The sequence below is a fragment of the Triturus cristatus genome, chromosome 4_1, assembly GCF_964204655.1.
Source record: "Triturus cristatus chromosome 4_1, aTriCri1.1, whole genome shotgun sequence".
In the NCBI taxonomy this organism is placed as follows: Eukaryota; Metazoa; Chordata; class Amphibia; order Caudata; family Salamandridae; genus Triturus; species Triturus cristatus.
This window is the reverse complement of record NC_140585.1, coordinates 1,042,183,608-1,042,203,377: the sequence shown is the minus strand read 5'-3', so window position 1 is coordinate 1,042,203,377 and position 19,770 is coordinate 1,042,183,608. Positions and strand designations below refer to the sequence as shown.

The window sequence follows — 19,770 nt, the reverse complement described above, 5'->3', positions numbered from 1 at the left end:
CAGACAAGACCATAAATCCAAAGAAATACTCAGCGTTTAAGATTCAATGATTTTTTTCCAAGTTAGTGATTTTAATAAATTTGAGTTCAGTGGTCATTTTAGGTTACATGAGCTGCATAGTTCTTTGTATCCCCCTGGCAGCAGTGGGGAATGGACACATGGCAAACATTTAAAAGATTACTATCTTTTGCACTTGTGTTTTATTCTCTATTGTTCACAGTTTGAAAAATGTGTGATCTTCTATTTTTACCTCTTAGGGACACAGAGAAGAAAAAATTGACCTTTGATGAGCAGTGCCAAGAGTTGGTTAACGGCATCAGACAGACAGAAGCCAAAACTAAAAAGACACTGGAGGAGAAGGAAGAAGAAATGAAGGAGCTAGAGCAAAAGAGAGCTTTGCTTGAAAGCAAAGAGCAAGAATTCAACCAGCTAACCAAATTATCAGAAATAGCCAAAGAAAATGAAGCAATGTCCTTGGGGGACAGGTTAGTTCTGGAGTGAATTTCTACATCTGGTGTTACATAGTGTTAGTTTGATATTTTTTGTATTCAGTTTCACTATTGAATGAGGCGTGTGTGTTATGTAAAATATACACGTATTGCGTCGTATTGCGTCTGAGGGAGGCACCATATCTACATAGAATGAAGTGCCTGTGGGGTGTGTCCTTGTCCTTTATTATTGCAGATATTTGTAGGATTTTCATTCTAATGGCCTGTCATAGAATATCCTCTTTTCTATATGAGAACATGTACACGTAGCCTCTAGTTGAAACCTGTTCTCTGAGCTCCTTCATTGACGGGGCCCATATGAGATGTCTGTATACAATAAAAGTATTGGGAAAATCTGAGTAAATGTGAGGGGGTGTAGCTAAAATGTTCCATCAAAAGAGTTGTGTTAGTTCTTCCTGTATGTATATTAATCACATTCCAATCCAAAGACCAAAGGTTTATTTTTTATTTTTAAAATGTAAGTAAATATACAATACAGAAACAAGCCACATTTATCTCCGATTGAGACCGTTTGAACAGCACAAGCCTCATCAACAAATCAACTAAGCAGTCCTATATTATCCATTCCATCTTCCCTGGCACCCCCCCTGGTACAGGAACCTAACATCTGTGCCATTCAAGGAACTATGTAGCCCACCAGCGTACTGTAAATATCATAGTGGTCCTTTTCCACCACTCGCTATGTATATCTCCTTAGGCTTACTCAACATGACGCATTATAGAGATGTGGTCAAAAGAATGATTTGAGGGGGTCTCTGGTATCCCTGAATCTTGAGGTCGGGGGCATTGTCGCTTCACATACCCTAAGGTAACAAATCTCCGTTTACTGGCAGAGCACTACAAATTAATGTTTATATATTTATTAAGCAATAAGTGGGGCGATCTTGGAGCATTAAATAATGCATTACAGTAGAATTGTAGCAATTGACATTTATTTAAGGACCATGAGGTTCAGGTGTGCATTACACGCAACATAAAATAATCTAAATCTCGATATCACACGTTTTGACATATTGTGTGACGCCCTCGACTGGCAATCTTCAAAGCACAGTGAGAGCACTTACTGCATTTCGTTGTCAAAAAACAAATGTGTAGGAGGTCTGAGGGTTTCGCAAGGTTGGATTCAAACCCTGGTGGCACCCCCACTCAGTGGTCCCAAGTCCCCTGACACCAAAGCAGGCTGTGCAGTTACACCTCCTTGGTGATCATCATTCTGAAGCTGAATTCTGTGTCATTTTAGGCTTCTTGTGGTCCCTTTTTAAAAACAAAATAGTGTTAGGCTTGCTACAAAAATAGCCACAGTACCTCATTTATCAATTTTGCCTAGTCCAAGATGCCACAAGGAGTGAACATGCATCTAAATGTTGGTGATACTTGTCTGCATCATGGTTTTCTGTTTAATAATGCTGGAAAGGAAATTACATTGCTGTCAGACGTTCACTTCATATGTACTGAATGAAAGTTGTAGAAGGCTGTGGAACATTTATCCTAGAAAAACAGCTGTCCACATGGAACAAAATGTCCGCCTTTGTGTTAGGCCTTTCCTGGGAAATATGTGTGAAGAAAATCATGAGGTATAGTCCTGAGGGAGACCTGCAGTGGAACAGACTGTTTCAGGGTATCTCTGAATGAGCTACTGTGTATTGTGACACGTTCAAAAAATGTCAAACCTCTCTGTTTAAGGGATTCCCATCTACTCAAAACCTCTGGGGGCTCTCTGAAACTCCATTGGGAGAGCACCAAGTGAATAATGAAGGCAGACTCATACACTTGTATACAAACACTTACTGGGCTTCTACCCGATGCTTACCTGCCATCATTCCTTTTCGTTGTGAGTAAATGAAGGGGTCCTGTTGTGCACTTGCGGTTCAGTTTCACCAAAAGAAAGATACAGGCTCCAGTTGTGGGCATCTCATGCACTGCTCTTCCACCAGGTAGGTTGATCTAATCTATCTATTGGTGCTCAGGGTATTACATTTGTGCATACTTTGTGTTTCCTAAAAATGCCAACATGGAGGGTGAAACGGAAAGGAATGGCAGCCTATGCTGACAAAAGGGCCTCCAAGCTCAATTGGTTATGTTGAGCTCCTTCGTCAAGGTTTCGATGAGTATTTTTCACTCCTGCCATTTCCTTTTGATTTTCTCTGCTGACTAGTGCTACTTTGTCCCTTTTATCCACTCAATGGCCTGGCTATTGCTTTCATCTTGGAGCTCCTTCTTCTTTGTTCCTACCATTGAAAATAGATATGTCCTGCAGTAGTGGACAACTTGATTTGCTAGTCGACATACTGACAATTTCTGATTTCCTCCTTTGCTACCTATAATGGAACACCAGATACATAAGTTGATCAATTTATGCTCAGTTGGCAGCAACATCTCGATTCCCCGTATGTTTTTTCCATGCAGGGGCCATCAGCCCAGACATTAGATCTTAGGTTACCGAGCTGGGTCAATGTCTTTGCACTCCCTGATCAGTACACACACTAGACAACCACGATGATGACTTCTTGGAACCTGACTCTTCACATTTACAGTGCTGACGATTCTGCCCCACCTGCCTTGGGATGCTCTTGAGCCAGCCTGCAGGGTAGCACAGCAGGGAGGCCATCTTGGAGAACAGTCGGCGCTTTCCTCACATAATACACAATGCTCTAGTCTAATAGTCAGCCTTGTCCATTTTTCCCCTCTTACTTCCTGAGAGTTTGTGTACATTAAATTATGGTTCTCCATGGTGTCTTTTTGATTCAGGATTCTCAAGAACTTATGCAAAATTAGGCTCACTGCCATTAGTAACTAAACCCCTCTTTCCTCTTCTTGAGCCCTTTATTATGTTTTGCTGACCCTTCCTTGTTCTTTTGTACTTTCCTATTCTAAAGTGCCCATTTTTCTCTCTTGCCCATTGGTTTACTTTATTATCCAGTATTGGATCTTTCATAGATTCACATGCTTGAATCATCACCGTTGTTGAGGTGGGAGTCCCTCGGTACTATCACAAAAGCAAATAAAGACATAACCGTAGGCTACAATGCAATGAAAAGGTCACTTTAATAGCCTATGTATATCATTTTGTAAAAAAGAGCCAAACTTGAGTTATAACCAATCAGGCGACAGTACCCTGTGGAACACATCCACGAGAGGCTGAGTCCCTCAGATTTTCTACTGCATGTCGTGTGACAGGGAGTATCCTTGAGCTCTGCTCAGTGTTTTTCTTCACAAAGTTATATATCTTCTGTTAGCTGTTCACCATGTGCGAAACTTCAAAAAAGTGTCTTCAGATCATGTGGATCTTATAGTAAGAAGAAACTTCATATTGATGACCCCCACGAGTACTGTATGTATATATATATATATATATATATATATATAATCTACTGGCGGTCGCCAGTAGATAGTTCTAGTTAGGACCGTGTTTCCATAGGAAATCCGCAACATTCTATTTGGAATAACTTTTGCGTCGATTGACGAATCTTCGTGAAATTTTCAAAATAGGTGGGGCGCTCCGCTCCTTCTCTCGGGTAAATTCGTCAAGCGGGGGCTGAGAAAAAGGGGGGGTCCCAAAACGCGTTTTCCCCATGCATTTTCCCATAGGACCTTTAGTCCGCGCTGCAGCCCGAACGACTGAACAGAAAACCTTGAAATTTAGCAGAGAGGTAGTCCTCAGGTCAGGGATGTGCCTTTTGCAGGTCTGGTGTAAATCTGTTCAGTATTTTCTGAGAAAATAGCATTTAAAAGCATATATATATCTATAGGCGCGCACCGTGCGCGTACGGTAAGCGCACCCTGCCGTGCGTGAGCGCAATTCTGATTGGTTGTTAGATCTTAGTAAACATTCGAATCGGTCGAAACCAGGAAGTGTCGGCCGGCATTTTGTCTCTCCCAGTCTGAGGGAGGTGAAAAATAAAGGTGGAGAACATGAAAAGGTGGCAGGGTGGACAGTTCCTGACCCCCTAGCCATTGTCAGGGGGTCCCCAAAGGACCCCCAAGGGCCATAAATGTTTTTAATATTTTTACGAAAAATCGCGGAGTGCGCTTACCGTGCGCGCACGGTAGAAACGGGAAAATTACGCGAACGGCGTAACGTGGGTGCATGGTGCGCGAAGCGCACCGTGCGCCCACAGAGCGCGCACGGTGCGCGAAGTGCACCGGGCGCGCACGGTACGCGCACGGTGAAAAACCTTAAAAAAAATTAAAAAAAATAAATAATAAATACATAACTTAGCATTTAAAAAAACGTACAAATTCACTGAAAAAAACCATAGGTTTCACACATTATAGTTAGGAATTAGCATTTAAAAAAACCTTGCAAATTCACTTAAAAAACCATAGGTTTCACACATGTTATAGTTAGCTGGACATTTCTCTCGTAAAAAACCAATGAAATTCCCCCGTTATAGTTAGTAAAGGGAACTATAACTCATGCGACCGCAATCCACTGCTGATGACGTCAGATATTACATCGATACAGAAAAATCTTAACAGTTTCCTGTCACTTTGATGAAATTTATCAAAATGTCTTGCGACAGGGTATGAAAAGTCAAGTTTCTCAATAGCTCTGGCATTTTCCAAGATCCATCGTTTTGTGGGATGTTTTGTGCTCCCAATATAGATCTTTCTACATGGACACACTAGACAATAGACACAGAAAGAGGTGGTGGAAGTTAAAAATGTATTGATGCTCCGATTTTCTTTCCAGCCTGGAATTTCATGGGTAAGGGTTTTAGGACTATTTTTACATGCTTTGCATTTGGAACATGGATACAATTCTGTCAGATTGCCTATTCTTGGATGCTGAGTGATCCCTCTTCATAGTGACTATGTACTAAGGAATCCTTTAGGGATCGGCTACGCCTGAAAGTTATTTGTGGGCGTTCGGCTAGATGCTTGCCGATTATGGTATCTGATTTAAGAATGTTCCAATTGCATGATAAAATTGTTCTAATGTCATTGGAGTCACTTGAGAAAGTAGTTATGAATCTCGGTTTACTTTCTGATACATGCTTTTTAAGTGGTTTATCTTTTAGAAGGGTATGCCGTGGAATTTTCTCTACCCTACTTAAGGTGTCATTCAGTAGTGTCCATAAGGGTGGGCGTAGTTCGCGAAGTAGCACTTCGCGAAGCTACGCAAAGTGAAGTTCGCACTACGCGAGCTACGCGTAGCACTTCGCGAACTGCGTAGTAACATGTTCGCACTGTGCAAGATGTTGTTTTCAATGATTGCACAGTGCGGACAAGCAACCGGCACTGTGCAATCATTGAAAATGGCATCTTGCACAGTGCGAGCTGTAGTTTTCTGCTGCTCGAGTAGATTTTTACTCGAGCTTCAGCTTTCTCAACGCGAACTGGTAGTTTCTCATCGCGAGCGGTCGCGAGCATACGCGACCACTCGCAATGAGAAACCTGACCTCCTCGCGTTGGGAATCTCGCCGTGAGGTTTATTTTCAATGCTCGCGATCGCCAACTTGCAGTTGCTGATCGCGAACAAGGAAAAGGTCTCGCCAGGGTGTCATTTTGCTTGCTCGCGGTTGCCAACTTGACGTTGAGGACCGCGAGCAAGCAAAAAATGACCGCAGCACTACGCAACACTACGCTACGCGTGTTCGCACTGTGCTACGTGCAGTTCGCGTAGTGCGAAGTAGCGCGAACTTCGCGAGCGTAGCGTAGTGCTTCGCCCAGGCTTAGTGTAGGGGCATATCCTCTTACCACAAATCTCTCAATAGAATCTCTGGCTGCCTGTTGAAAATCATATTCATTGGTGCAATTTCTCTTGAGCCTAAGTAATTCCCCATAGGGGATACTTTTCTTGAGAGATCTTGGGTGGTTACTGTGTGCTTCCAAGATCGAGTTACCGGCCGTAGTTTTTCTAAAACGTTTCCTGCAAATTGACAGTTCATGTATGAAGACTTTTAGGTCAAGAAAATCCACTTCAGATGCACTTATTTGGCCACTAAAGTGAAGGTTCACTGTATTGGTGTTAAGTTCCCTGATGTATGTCTCTGCTTCTGATTGCGGACCTTTCTAAAGAATAAAAAGATCATCAATATACCGATACCCGCATACTACAGACGAGACCCAGCAGTTGTTACTCTCGGCCCAGGACACCTGCTTCTCCCACCAGCCTACGAACAGGTTCGCATTGCTGGGGCAAAGCAGGTGCCCATCGCCGTGCCTTTGGTCTGTCTGTAGAGCGGTCTTTGGAAAATAAAGATGTTATTAGTCAAGCAAAAGATCAAGAATTCTATCAACATTTCATTGTGTTGAGAGAATTTTAAGGACCTGCCTTTCAGGAAATATTTGACTGCTTGTACCCCATTTTCGTGATAGAAACAGGTATATAAGCTAGTTACATCTAAAACATCCATTAACATGTCTGATTCCCATGATATATTGGAAATAGCTCTTAAGAAGTCTTTAGTGTCCTTTTGTATGATGGCAACAATTTCACATATTCTGCCAAAAATAAGTCAATTCATTGTGACATTGGCTCTGTTAGACATCCTTTAGAAGATATTATGGGATGGCCAGGAGGTTTCTTTGAGTCTTTATGTATTTTTGGCAAATGATAGAATGTAGACAATACCGTATGTGAACATGTTAAGAACTTTAATTCATCCATACTTAACACAGATTTCTCAAACTATTTCTCAATGAGACGATGGTATGCCAGAATACTGTTATACTCAGCTCTGGATAATTTTATATAACAATTGACATCAGATAACGGTCGCAAGGCCTCATTACAATAATATTCTGTTGTCATCAGGACAATATTTCCTTCCTTGTCGGATGGCTTACAGACAATTCGGGGATCTTTCTCAATGCTTGCTAGTGATTGTTTCTGGTCCATAGTTAAGTTCATGTTTGTGTTATTCTTTCCAGAGATTTTTTTCTGTCGTATCTTTATTAGGTCTTTAGTTACTGTCTCTTCAAACATATCAATGTTATCGAAGCTCATGGGTGGGATAATAGTCGATTTTGATTTAAAGTCAGTTTTTACTGTTTGTGTGATGCCAAAACATTCGATAGCAGGGATAGAAACTGATGCTTCCTCTATATTTTCCAGGGCCATTTGACTTTCAAAGGCTTGCAATAGTGGAAGGTCATCTCCTGAAAGTTCGACCAGCGACTGATTGTCTCCATTTGTCACTTGTGCACTTGTATGAGATCCTTGTAATGCTTTCATTTTGAAGAATTTCAGAAGTTTCAACTTACGAGTGAATAAATAGAGATCTATCCTTGCTTGCGTTTATTCAAAACCTCGTGGGACAGAAAGTTAATCCTTTCTTTAAAGCGGTTTCATCTTTTCGTGTCCACTTCCTCTGTGTTAAGTTGATGATGGTGAGGTCATCAGGGGAGATTATTTCTTCGTGCCTCTCTTGCTCATCGTGTACGAGACGACCCTCCGATTTCCCCCTGTTGCTGTCCCCGTCTCGTTTTTCTTGATTTCCTTGTGGGCGTCTCTGTTCTGGCGGCCTGCCTCTTCCTTCCCGTTGCCAGGACTGCCTCATTAGTTCGAATTCCTCGTGAAAATGGGAACTATATATATCTTACTGGCAGTCACCAGTAGGTAGTTATAGTTAGCACCTAGTTTCTAAAGGAAAAGCGTTTTTTGACTTTCTTATTACTTTGGCGTCGTCTGACTAATCTTCTGGAAATTTTCCAAAAGAAGTGTCAAGGTAGGTTCTGGTTGTCATGGAAAGTTTAGGGGTGATCTGTGCAGTGGGGCACGAAATTGGCATGCGTTTGTAATGTCAATTCCCATAGGAACTTTTATCCACAGCTACAGCCCGAACCGTTGAACGGACTTGCACCAAATTTGGCAGGGAGGTGGATGTTGGTTCAAGGAAGTCCCTTTTGCCTATTTGGTGTAAATCCATTTAGTAGCTGTTGAGAAATAAAAGTTTTAAATCATAGTGAAATCTCTAGCCAAGGATATTTTGCTGTGGTTTCACGATTAATCGCAAATGCGCCAATGGGAATGCTCTGATTGGCTGGACAGAACCTGAACAGAAGGTTGCGGCTGCCATTTTATTGCTCGGGAATGGTTTCCGGGGCAGAACATTTCTGAAAAAGCTTATAAAAGGGGCCAGAGTAGAGGTACTCTGACCAAATGATATATTTTTTTTTTTAACTCTTTTTATTAACATTGCTCAGACCATCCAACAATACAGGACATTTAGCATAATGCATGCCGTGAATTACCCGTCTGTAGGACAATAACAGACCTTCAATGGCACAAGTGAGACGAATGACAGTAGATATTAAAGTCTCAATCCTCCCCCCCCGTCTGCCTGTACTTCCGCCAAGGCCCCCAAATCTTCTTCCATTTTGTGGTGCAGCCTCTGCTTTTATGGATAGTTTCTTCGGCCCTTTGGCACCAGTCTATGCCCCGTACCCATTGGTCCCATTGGGGCGGAGTCCGCGAGCCCCAGTCCCTTGCAATATTCCTCTTTGCCACCCCCGCCGCCAGTGCCAGCCATATCTCCTTGTGTCTAGTCCAGTCAGTCACTCCTAATCATTAATAGTAGCCATCGGGGCTCCAGCGGGACCGCTGAGCCCACCACAGTTGTCATTACGTCGACTACCTTGGTCCAGAAAGGGACTATCTGTGGGCATTCCCTTAGGGTGTGATAGAAGCTGCCCTCCTCCCCACATCCCCGTGCCCAAAAGGCCGACTGACTCCTCCCCCAGGCATACAGATGGGCGCCGAGATAGTATACTCGGTACAGAATCTTAAGCTGTACTAACCGGAACCTGTTACGGATTGCAATCTCCCGTGGGCTCTGTAGGGCGTCCTGCCAGTCTTCGTCTTCCAGTTCTCCTATGTCCCCCACCCACCTCTCCCGCAATGTCGCCAGGGGGTCCGTCATGTTATTTATGAGTTTGCGGTATATTGTGGATGTGGGCTTTTCCGCTATCGGGTCCAGGAGTAACCTATTCTCCATAGGGGAGTACTCTGGGATAGTCCTGCCGCGCATTATGTGGGCCCGCAAGGCGTGGGTGAGGCGTAGGTAGTGGTAATATTGGGAGTCATGTAGGTCATACTTTTTTAAGGTGGGCAAAAGATCGCGGGGCATCTCCCTTCCAAACGTCCCCCAGGTATTCAATCCCTATGAGTTTCCAGCCCCGGAACCTTGTCAACCGAGTCACATCCGTCAGCTGGTCCCCGTGCCATAAGGGGGTTCTACTCGTCAAGGAGCCTGACCACCCCAAAAATGTATTGGCCTCCCTCCAACATTGAATCACCACCCCGGTGTGTGACGGCCAATCCCTATCTTGTTTACGGGCATACAACAGGGGCTCGCAATTACCACTCGGCATTACCCATCGGTCTACTCTATAGGCCGGTTCCGACCGATCCGCGTAAACCCAGTCGTTTACCACCTGCAACTGGGAGGCCCAGTAATACAGCTTGACGTCCCGAAGGGCCAGCCCCCCATCTAAGACCCCCCTCGTCAGCTTGGGCAACGATATCCTGCGGTAGCCACCATCCCAGAGCAAGACATGTAGATCCTGCGCTATCCGCTTGAACACCCCCGTTGGTATCGGGTATGGGGTGTTTTGCAGGATGTAGAGCAAGCGCGGCAATGCAAGCATTTTGAACATTGCCGCCTGACCCATAAGGGAGAGAGGCAACGACCTCCAGTGGTTCACATCGGTTTTAAGACTCAATAGTTGGAGTTCCAGGTTCTTAGCAAAGAACTCCGCCCTGTCCCTTGTAATGTATAGTCCCAGATATTTAAATCCGTCTACAGCGATAGAAGCGGGACACCGGGTCAGGATTCTCGGTGAAGGGCCTGAGAGCGGGAAAATCACTGACTTTACCCAATTGATCCTATAGCCCGAATAGCTACCGAACAATTCAAAGAGGTGTAGAGCCTGTGACACAATATCATCTGCGTATAAAGAAATACGCTCCTCCCACTCATCGCTCAATGCCGGGCCCCAGAACGACCTGTCCCTCCTAATCCAGTGTGCCAGCGGTTCCAAGGCTAATGCGAAGAGGAGGGGGGACAGAGGACACCCCTGCCTGGTGCCCCTTCGTAGCGGAAAGGCTCTGGACACTGCACCTTTCACTCTCACCCTTGCCATCGGTTGTTCATACAGAAGCCGAACCCAACAGCGGAATACGGGACCAAATCCCAGTCGCCGGAGCACCATAAACAAATAGGGCCATTCAATATTATCAAAAGCCATTGAGGCGTTCAGCGCCATCAATGCTGTCTGGGTGGCCCACATCCTCTGTCATGTATAGCACTCCATAGAGGCGACGTAAGTTGTGTCGGGTGTACCAAATCCGGCAGGACCGATAGCAGCCTATCCGCCAGGGCCTTAGCTAAGACCTTAGGTTCTACATTTATGAGTGAAATCGGCCGGTAGGACAAGCAAAGATCAGCCGATTTGCCCGTTTTATGGATTATGACGATCGTGGCCTCTCTTTGATCAGGCGGAAGCCTACCCGCCTCCCGGTTCATCCGGAGAAGTGGGTCAGTGATAATATTGGTCTGCCACTTGAAGAGTTTCACCGGGAGGCCATTAGGCCCCTGCGCCTTTCCAGGCTGGAGGGAAATGAGGGCCTTCCCTATCTCTTCCACCGTGAAGTCTGCCTCCAGTCGATCTATTTGTTCTGGCGACAAGGTGGGGAGCGCAAAGTCCTGCAAGAATTCCGCGCACTCCTGCTCCGTGCGGGTGCAGACCGGGGTATATACCCCTTCGTAATAGGATGCAAAGGCCTCCGCTATTTCTGCGCTATTGGAGACCAGTGAGCCTGCATGATTGCGCACCTCGGCCACCAATGAGCGCTCCCTGTCTCTTTGTTCGAGCCACGCCAGCAGCTTGAGAGCCTTGTCACCCACAACGTAAATTCTATGCTGGGTGGCGATAGGCTCGCGCCTCACCCTCCGCTAGAACCCTGAGCTCCTTTTGTTTAAGAGCCAATTTGTGACTGGTATCCAACGTAGGCGATGCGCCGGCCCCCCTCTCTATCTCCTCAGTCTCCCCCTCCAATTGGGTAGCCTGCAGGGACTCTTCTTACTTATTTGCCCCTATCAGAGCCTGAGCCTGTCCCCTTAGAACGGTTTTGAAGGCCTCCCAGAGCGTGATACAAGACTCCACCGATCCCTTATTCTCCTCAAAATACAGCTGGGAACCCTCACGAAGCTGATCACTTATGGTGTTGTCTCGGATGCGCCACGGATCAATCCTCGGAAAGGAGGCCCTGTTAATCATCGGCCCTTTAATCGTAACCCCCACTGGTGAATGGTCGGCGATTCCCCGGGCTAGGATGTGAGGCTACACAAAGTCGCCCAGCTGGTCGGCACTCATAAAAAAGTGGTCTAACCGGGAAAGGGACCCATGTCTAGCCGAGAAGAATGTGTATTGTCGTTGTGTGGGGTGATGCGTACGCCATATATCTCAAAGCCCCAGCGCAGAAATGAAGTCCCGCAGCCCATACTCCACCCTGGAACCCTGCCCCTCACTCCATCGGTCTAAATTAGCGTCCATTACGGCGTTGGTGTCACCACCTAACAGGAGGGTACCCCATGGGAGGCCAGTCAGGAAAGAACCCATTTGTGTGTATGTTGAGGAGTGAAGTCCGTGCGGGACGTAGCAGGATCCCAGGACTATGGTTCGGCCCTCCCACCTGCCTGCCACTGTGACCAAACATCCAGAGTCGTCTGTCCAGGTGCCTGATATTATTATCGGCAGGGCGTTGCGGATTAGTATGCCCACTACTCTGGACCCGACGTGAACCCCGAGTGGGCCACCATTTTCTACCCAAACCTGTTGCGGGCCCTGCATCTATTGCCTCGAAGGTGCATCTCCTGAAGCAGGACGACATCTGGTGAGTGCCTTTTCAGATATTGGAGCACTAGCATCCGCTTGATTTTGTTGCCCAACCCATAGTCGACATCTGGTCTCCCACTTATCTGATCGCAAATGTCCCACTGTGACCCCTCCGAGGAATTTCGGCCTGCAAAAGAACTGTGATGATCTCGAGCATAACTTACCCCTGACACAAGAACTCTTCCCCCCCCCCCCCCAGCAACTCCCCCCTCCCTCCCACCATAGAAACATGTAGAGTGCCTGTCGTCCCTTCCGCCCCAGATCAAACCTGAAAAGGAAACATGACCTTGCAGCCAGCAAAGAAGGCTATACATAATTGGCAGACGTTACACCCTACATGGTAACCATTATCTAGTAGCCCCTAGGCAACCCCCCAAGCCCCCCCCCCCCCCACCCCAGCCGGCTGAAGTAAGTTCGTGTCCCAATCATTGTGTCCAGTGCGCCTGACATCTCCCGTTTGGGCAAGAAAGTTCGGCCCCTCGAGGCCTGCAGCAGCACCAACCTACCGCATCCCAGGCTCCAAGACCTTGAAACGCAGCATCGTCCCCATTACCTGGGCCCATTGTGAGCACTGTCGCGATTATCTGTAACATAGGTGTCCTTCATCACCGCGTCCCGTCCTGTCGAGGTATGTCCAGGTCCGTGCCGGCCCCCACTCCTGCCCACTGACCGCCATCCTTCCAGCCAGTCACTGGCCTCCTCAGGTGACTCGAAAAAGTAAGACTTACTGCCATCTAGGATCTTGAGACGAGCAGGGAAGAGCATCATATACTCCACGCCTTGCTCCCGAAGAGCTCTCTTCATTCCTTCAAATGACCGGCGGAGGCGCTGAGCGTGGAGCGTAAAGTCAGGGAAGAAGCGGATGGTGGAGTTATCAAGCTGAAGATCCCCAGTCACCCTCGATGCCTGTAGGATGGCATCCCGGTCCCTATAGTTCAGGATCCGAGCGATTATTGTGCGTGGTGGGGCCCCTGGTTTAGGCTTCCCTCCAAGTGCTCGATGGGCACGTTCAACGGAGAAAACATTTGATAGGCGTTTCGGTTTCAAGTGATTAGGGATTAAGTCCTCAACGAACCAGTCCGTGGATTGCCCCTCCATTCCTTCTGGAACCCACACTATGCGGATGTTGTTCCGCCGCGCCCGACCTTCCTGGTACTCCAGCCGGGCCTGAATGTCGGACTGGTTTCTCGTTAAGGCGGCCACTTGTTCTTCCAGTCTCTTTGTTTTGGATTGGAGACTGCCTATCTCCGTCTCAGCCACTGCAACCTTTTCAGACATCTTGCGGAAGTCTGCCCGCAGGAGGTTGACCTCCTCTGTCACAGAGTCAAGCTTGGGTTCCAAGGTGCCCCGCAGGTCCCTGATCGCGCCCATGATGTCCCTGAGTGACAGGTCTGGGTCACTATCCACTGGTTCCCCTTGATGACTGCCACCTGGAGTTCCATCCTCCCTGCCCACGGCCACCGTATATTATCAATATGATAAGACTGGCCTTGCCCTGGTGGTCTGGTGCGGCCCATGTTGGGATGACCTCTGGTACGCGGCAGTGGGTGTCTCCAGCGCTCCTCCCGTTCGCCTGTGAATTGGGCCCGAATCCGCCAGTGGCTACGCGCACCTGAGAATTCTGCCTCTGCTGGCCCACTCGGACCCACCTGGAGCCTCAGGGGACCTGCGCCTTCACCCCAGCCGCTTCACGCCTATTATCTTGTGCTCCTGCTCGTGTGCCTGGTCGGGGGCCACTGCTGCTCTCGCTCATCGGAGTCTCACCAGACGTGCTCCATCTCGCCAGGGCCTTTGCCCTCCGTGCATGCCCAGGATCCAGGTGTCTCGGGGAAGCAGCGTGGTCCACCACCCCAGCCACCGCTCGCCGTCCGTCCTGCACTGATGCGCTCCCAGCCCTCGTATGCTGTCTCACCAGGGCCCCGCCCCTATGTGGCGCCCGGGACTAGGCTCCACAGCAGCCACGGGGGAAGCCACTGCCAACGGGTCTGGTGTGTAGGCAGTGGCCCTTTCTGCCGCCTTTCTGTAGGGAGGGTGCACTCATCAGCGGGGGCGGGCTGTCCCACAACTCAGCGCTCCGTGCTCTACTGGGCACTGATGAATGTCGCGCTGCAGGGAACATGCGTCCCTCGCTGCCCTCCACCGCCGGGGGGCGTCCACCACGCAGCCCGCAGTCCGGCCCCGCTACCGCCGGAGTTCTAGCTAGCGGGCGCCATTTTGTTGCAGAGTCGGGCCGGCCGGGCCACACGGAACGAGCGCCGAGGAGCTCCCAGGGGTCACTTTAGAACTGCTGCGGGTCCCGCCGTCTCCCGACAGCTTCCGCTGCCGCTGGTCACCGCTTACGGTCAGGATAATGCTGGATTTTGGGTGTGGAGAAGCTGGCTGCTAGGCTGCTAGCGCAGCTGTCACTGCGCGGCCATCTTCGGTGGCTGCAAGCCATGCCCCCCCCTCTGACCACATGTTTGAGGAATGAGGGTATTAGTGACGTGTGTCCAAAATAGATTTTATCGCGTGTGATATTCACGATGACCACGCGACCACCAGCATGTCCCCCATGTACCATCACGGGGACATCACGACTATCAACATTGTCGCGAATATTGGTGGAAAAACCAAGAAAAAAGATTAAGGAATCATTAATACACATTGTTGAAGAGATCTTAAGATTATGATAAATGTTTTTATAGAGTTAATTATATGAGTTATGTACAGTGATGGTTAGAATGAATTATATAGGTATAATTCTTTAATGTGTTGGTGGCTATTGAATTCTTGCTTTTGCTTTTCACCATCATCGCGATCTCTAGCCTCTCCCTTGAAAACTGAAAATAGGTTTTAGACAGGGATGTTCTAGAAGTACACTAGAAAAACATGAGTTTTAAGTGTACAGTAATAAACCCCTAGTGTGTAAAATACTGTACTATGTGTGCATATATGTGTTTTCACTTTATGGAAAAGGCGTGATCATCGCAATGTCCCGAATAACTGTGAAAACAGAAAATAGGGCAGAAAGATGGTGTTTAAAGAAACTTAGTAGAAAGATATGAGTTTAAACATGCTTTGAAAGAAGTATGTATGCAGTAATATGTGTATGGTAATGTTTAGAAGGGATTTTTTTACATATTGTTTATGGATGTGTTGGTGGTCATTGAATGTCTACTTTAGTTTTCCATTTTCGTGACGTGTCCGCGACGATCAGAATTACCAATGCCATCACGGTGTCCGGAGTCACCGCAAAAAGATAAAATAGGTTTTAGAGCTGGTTTTTATAGAAACTCTCTAGAAAAACATGACTTAAGAGAATACTGTAAGAAACCCCTAGTGTGTAAAAAACTGTAGCATGTGTGGATATGTGTTTTAGACTTCATAGAAAAAGGCACGATCGTCGCGGTTAATAACGCCATTGCGATGTCACAAATAGCCTCAAAAATTGGAAATAGGCCTGAAAGATGGTTTTTAAAGAAACTTGGTACAAAGATGAGTTTAAACCTGCTTTGAAAGAAGTATGTATATAGTAATATGTGTAGAGCAATGTTCAGAATGGATTTCTTTTACATATTTTTGGATGTGTTGGTGGTCATTGAATGTCTGCTTTTGTTTTACGTTTTACGTTTTTGCAATGTGTCTGCGGGGTTCGCGATGGCGTCGCAAATATAAAAAATGTAAAGAAAAAAAAATCGCTTATTAATCCCCCGAAGAAAACACAAGCTTATAAAAATACCCCTTATAGATAGGAAGTACAGTTTAAAAACCTTAAAAATTCAATTTAAAAAAATCATAGGTTACATGGAATTTATAGCTGGGAAATAGAATTTGAAAAACCTTAGAAATTCACTGAAAAAAACAAAGGTTACAGGGACATTATAGTGAGGAAATAGAATTAAAAAAAAAACTTAATTCAGTGAAAAAAACAAAGGTCACAGGTACGTTATAGTTACATTTGTGCATTTCAATCGTACAAAACCAGAGGAATTCAGCAGTTATAGTTATCTGAGCTAACTATAACTCGTGCTCCAGCAACGCACTGCTTATGACCTCACATATTACATCACTCATGACATGGTCAGTGACATCTCAGATGACATCATCCAGTGACTGTGAGTGTTTTTAAAAAGTTTGAGTGTTAAATATATGTATTGGTGAATCAGTGGGTGTAAGAGTGCCTGTATGGATGATTCAGTGGGTGTGTGACTAACTGTATAAGTGAGTGATTAGATGTTTCAGTGAATGTATGGCTGAGTGACTTGGTTTTGAGAATGTCTGTATCAATCTGTCAGATGGTGTCTAAGTGGCTGTATGGGTTGATTAGTGGGTATGTGAGTGGCTGTATGGGCGATTGATTGGGTGTATGAGTGTCTGTGTGGCTGGGTGAGAGGGTGTGTGACTGCCTGCATGGATGAGTGAGTGGGTGATTCAGTAGCTGTATTGGTTAGTGAGTGTGTAAGTGAGGGGCTGTATAGGTGACTTAGTGTGTGTATGGGTGTGTCGGTGAGTGCATGAATGTGTCAGTGGTATATGGGTGAGTAACTGGATATGTGAAAGTCAGTATAGGTGAGTGTTTGGAGTACATGAGTGACTGTATGTGTGAGTAAGTGAGGGATTGTGATAGTGGCTGTATGGGTGAGTGTGTGCTTATGTCAGTGACTGTATAGGTGAGTGAGTATGTGGTAGTATCTGCAGAAATAAGTGAGTGAGTGTGTATAACTAAATGTGAGTAAGTAGCTGTATGAATGACTCTGAGTGACTACATTTGGGAGTAGCTCTGAGTGACTGACAGTGTATGAGTGGATGTATGGGTGTATGAGTGGATATATCAGTGGATGTATTAGTGAGTATGTTGTGTATGAGTGTCTGTATGAGTGACTGAGTGGATGTGTGTGTAGACCTATGAATCAGAGAGTGGGTGTGTAAGTACTGGTATAGGTGTATTCATGATTTTGAGAATGGTAGTGTGGAAGTTGTAGTGGGTGTATGAAATGTTACATGGGGGTGTGAGTGGGTGATTAAGTGATAAAGTGAATGATGCCATCAGTGATGTCATTTGAGATGTCATTAGTGATGTCACCTCAACGACAGTGATTATTCAAGCATGTGAATCTATGAAAGATACCAATACTGGATAACTGCAGTTACAGGTAAGTAACTGATTTTCTTCTCCTTGTTTTCCATGGCCAGGTTCGACTCACTTAGAGTAATTGTCTTTCGCTCTGCATTTTACTTGAGATGCAGACATATAACATAGCTTGCCAACACATTGATAAGTTGCAGTTACTTTGGCACTACAGTACGCTGTGTTGTAGTGGTGTTTTCTTTGACTATGGGTAGGAGTGCCAGACATGGAGCAAAAGAGAAGGTACAGGTCTTTAATTTTGATAAACCTATTGTGCAGGGTGGAACAGGGTGCAATGGAATTAAGCAGAGGAACAGAAGTGGGGAAGAAGAAAGCTATGGAGGCAGGAAGATCATGTGTAAAGCAATACAACTGTTGAGCATGAATTTCCACCATGGATCCAATGATGTCCGTTCCATTCCAGGTTTTTAGGCTATCCATGTAAGTTACTGTTGCATACAATTAATTAAATGGAACTCTATTACCAGTTAAGGCAAAGTTTATTGTATGATTACTTCAAATCCTTTACAAAAGCAGAGCAGGTAAACACAAATTAAGAAGAGGTAAAGATAAAATGAATAAAATCTGAATAGGGTTTAGATGACAAATACAATCGTAGTCTGCATAAAAAATACATTTAAAATTAAAACAGGTGTTTGGTATTACATGCAAAGAATGTGCATAGCTACATCACCAAGTCTATTAACTAGTAAAAAGTTGCTATGGGCAGTAGTAGTATTAAGGGTGAGACTAAGCAAAAGTGATTAGAGGTGTTCCGTGATTCGTAAGTTTGTTTGTTGTCAGAAATTGAACTCTTTTGCATAGTCAGTGGTTCTCTTATAATGCTGTTTCCCATGCAGTAAATTTGAATGAATCTAATTTGCATATCTGTGGTTGTCCTTCTCATTTGGCATGGATCCGGCCCACCCGGACCTTCGTTCTACACCCCTGCTTCAGAGGATGAGCAGATTTCACGAAATACTGGAAAATGTCTATAGCTAAGAATTACTGTAAATCATGTTCTTAATTGAAACCATTCTCAAAATAACTATCTTGAATTTTGTTTTGTTTTCATTTAATGTACAGAGCAACTATAGATCTTAATATTCGTCACTGTCTTATGGAGAAACATATGCAACATGAGTCCCTCACTCGTAGACAACGGGAGAAGGAAAGGGAATTGCGAAGCGTGAAGAAGCTAGAATTTCAGTTAAAGTTTGCCCAGGATGCTCTGATGCATACACAGGCTTTCCATCAGAAACTAAAACTTGAGGTATGGCATACACAAAAATATTTATTACATCATATGGGTACGGAGGAGTACAACCCCTCTCGATAACTGCTATTCTTTGTATTGTAAAGTAGTGATTACCAGGCACAAAGTGCACCAGTAACAGAGAAACGTTGCTCCGAGTTGATCCGTTGTTTTTATTTCCATTCCCAGTGCAAGGTATCAAATAGAGGGCATATGTGACTTTAAATGGAGTGAATAAAGAGATAACCTAACACAAAGTATGTTCTTTAAAATGCAAAAAGTGGTCATACTCAAATGTATTAACATTGCTAAGAGAAAGAATGTTCTTGTGGTTGAGAGTGTTTGAGTTGTGTGCTCAGTGAGAAGAAGGTAAGTTTAACAGCCTCAGTAGGAAAGTCTTAGATCTACCTCGTATTGGTGCTTTCTTCTGGATAGAGTGCAATAAGAGGGCCTGTTTCGTTTAGAAATAGTCCAAAACAGTTGAGTGTGAAAGAGCTTCCACCCCCCTACACACTTCACTCAGTGCTCTTCAGATATCTGGTACAGGTAAGGGGTGAAGGATGTAGGCATACCATTCTATAAATAGTAAAACAAATATTTAATAAAGAAGCATGTGTATGGGGTAGGATTCAGGGAGCGTAAGATCAACTGTTGAGTGGAGCTCAAAAATGTCACTATTAAACATTGTACAGGGGGCAATAGAACCAAGTGAAACTTACGCAGTTCTCTACATATAGATTGTATGAGTGCAGGAAGTGAGAGCTCCATTGCACATCTAGAGCAATCGAGTAAGCGCCATCATTTCTGGTTGAATGTCAGTACCTTAGTCAAGAGTCAGCAAGCTTCTTTACTAGGTGTTACTTATGTGATGCAGGAGCCAGCAAGTCTATTGCTTCTCAAATATTACTACTTGGCCGACGGTAATCGAGATGAGCGGGTAACTCTCAATGACATATCACATAGTAAAACACTACATCTGAAGTAAAGTCAAATTGTGGGGGATATTACAAGCAAAGTAACGTTCCATGAGATCTCAGATTAACCTAGAGACAAAT

The 19,770-nt window shown here is 45.4% G+C and overlaps 1 protein-coding gene across 1 annotated transcript in view; it reads left to right on the top strand.

The window, feature by feature from the left end:
• CCDC146 (coiled-coil domain containing 146) overlaps nt 1–19,770 on the top strand; it is a 1,030,007-nt gene that overhangs the window by 544,460 nt on the left and 465,777 nt on the right. The window contains exons 8-9 of the mRNA XM_085654014.1: nt 258–485; nt 18,547–18,733. Of these exons, the coding sequence (XP_085510140.1) occupies nt 258–485; nt 18,547–18,733 (415 nt within the window). The remainder of the gene's footprint in view (nt 1–257; nt 486–18,546; nt 18,734–19,770) is intronic.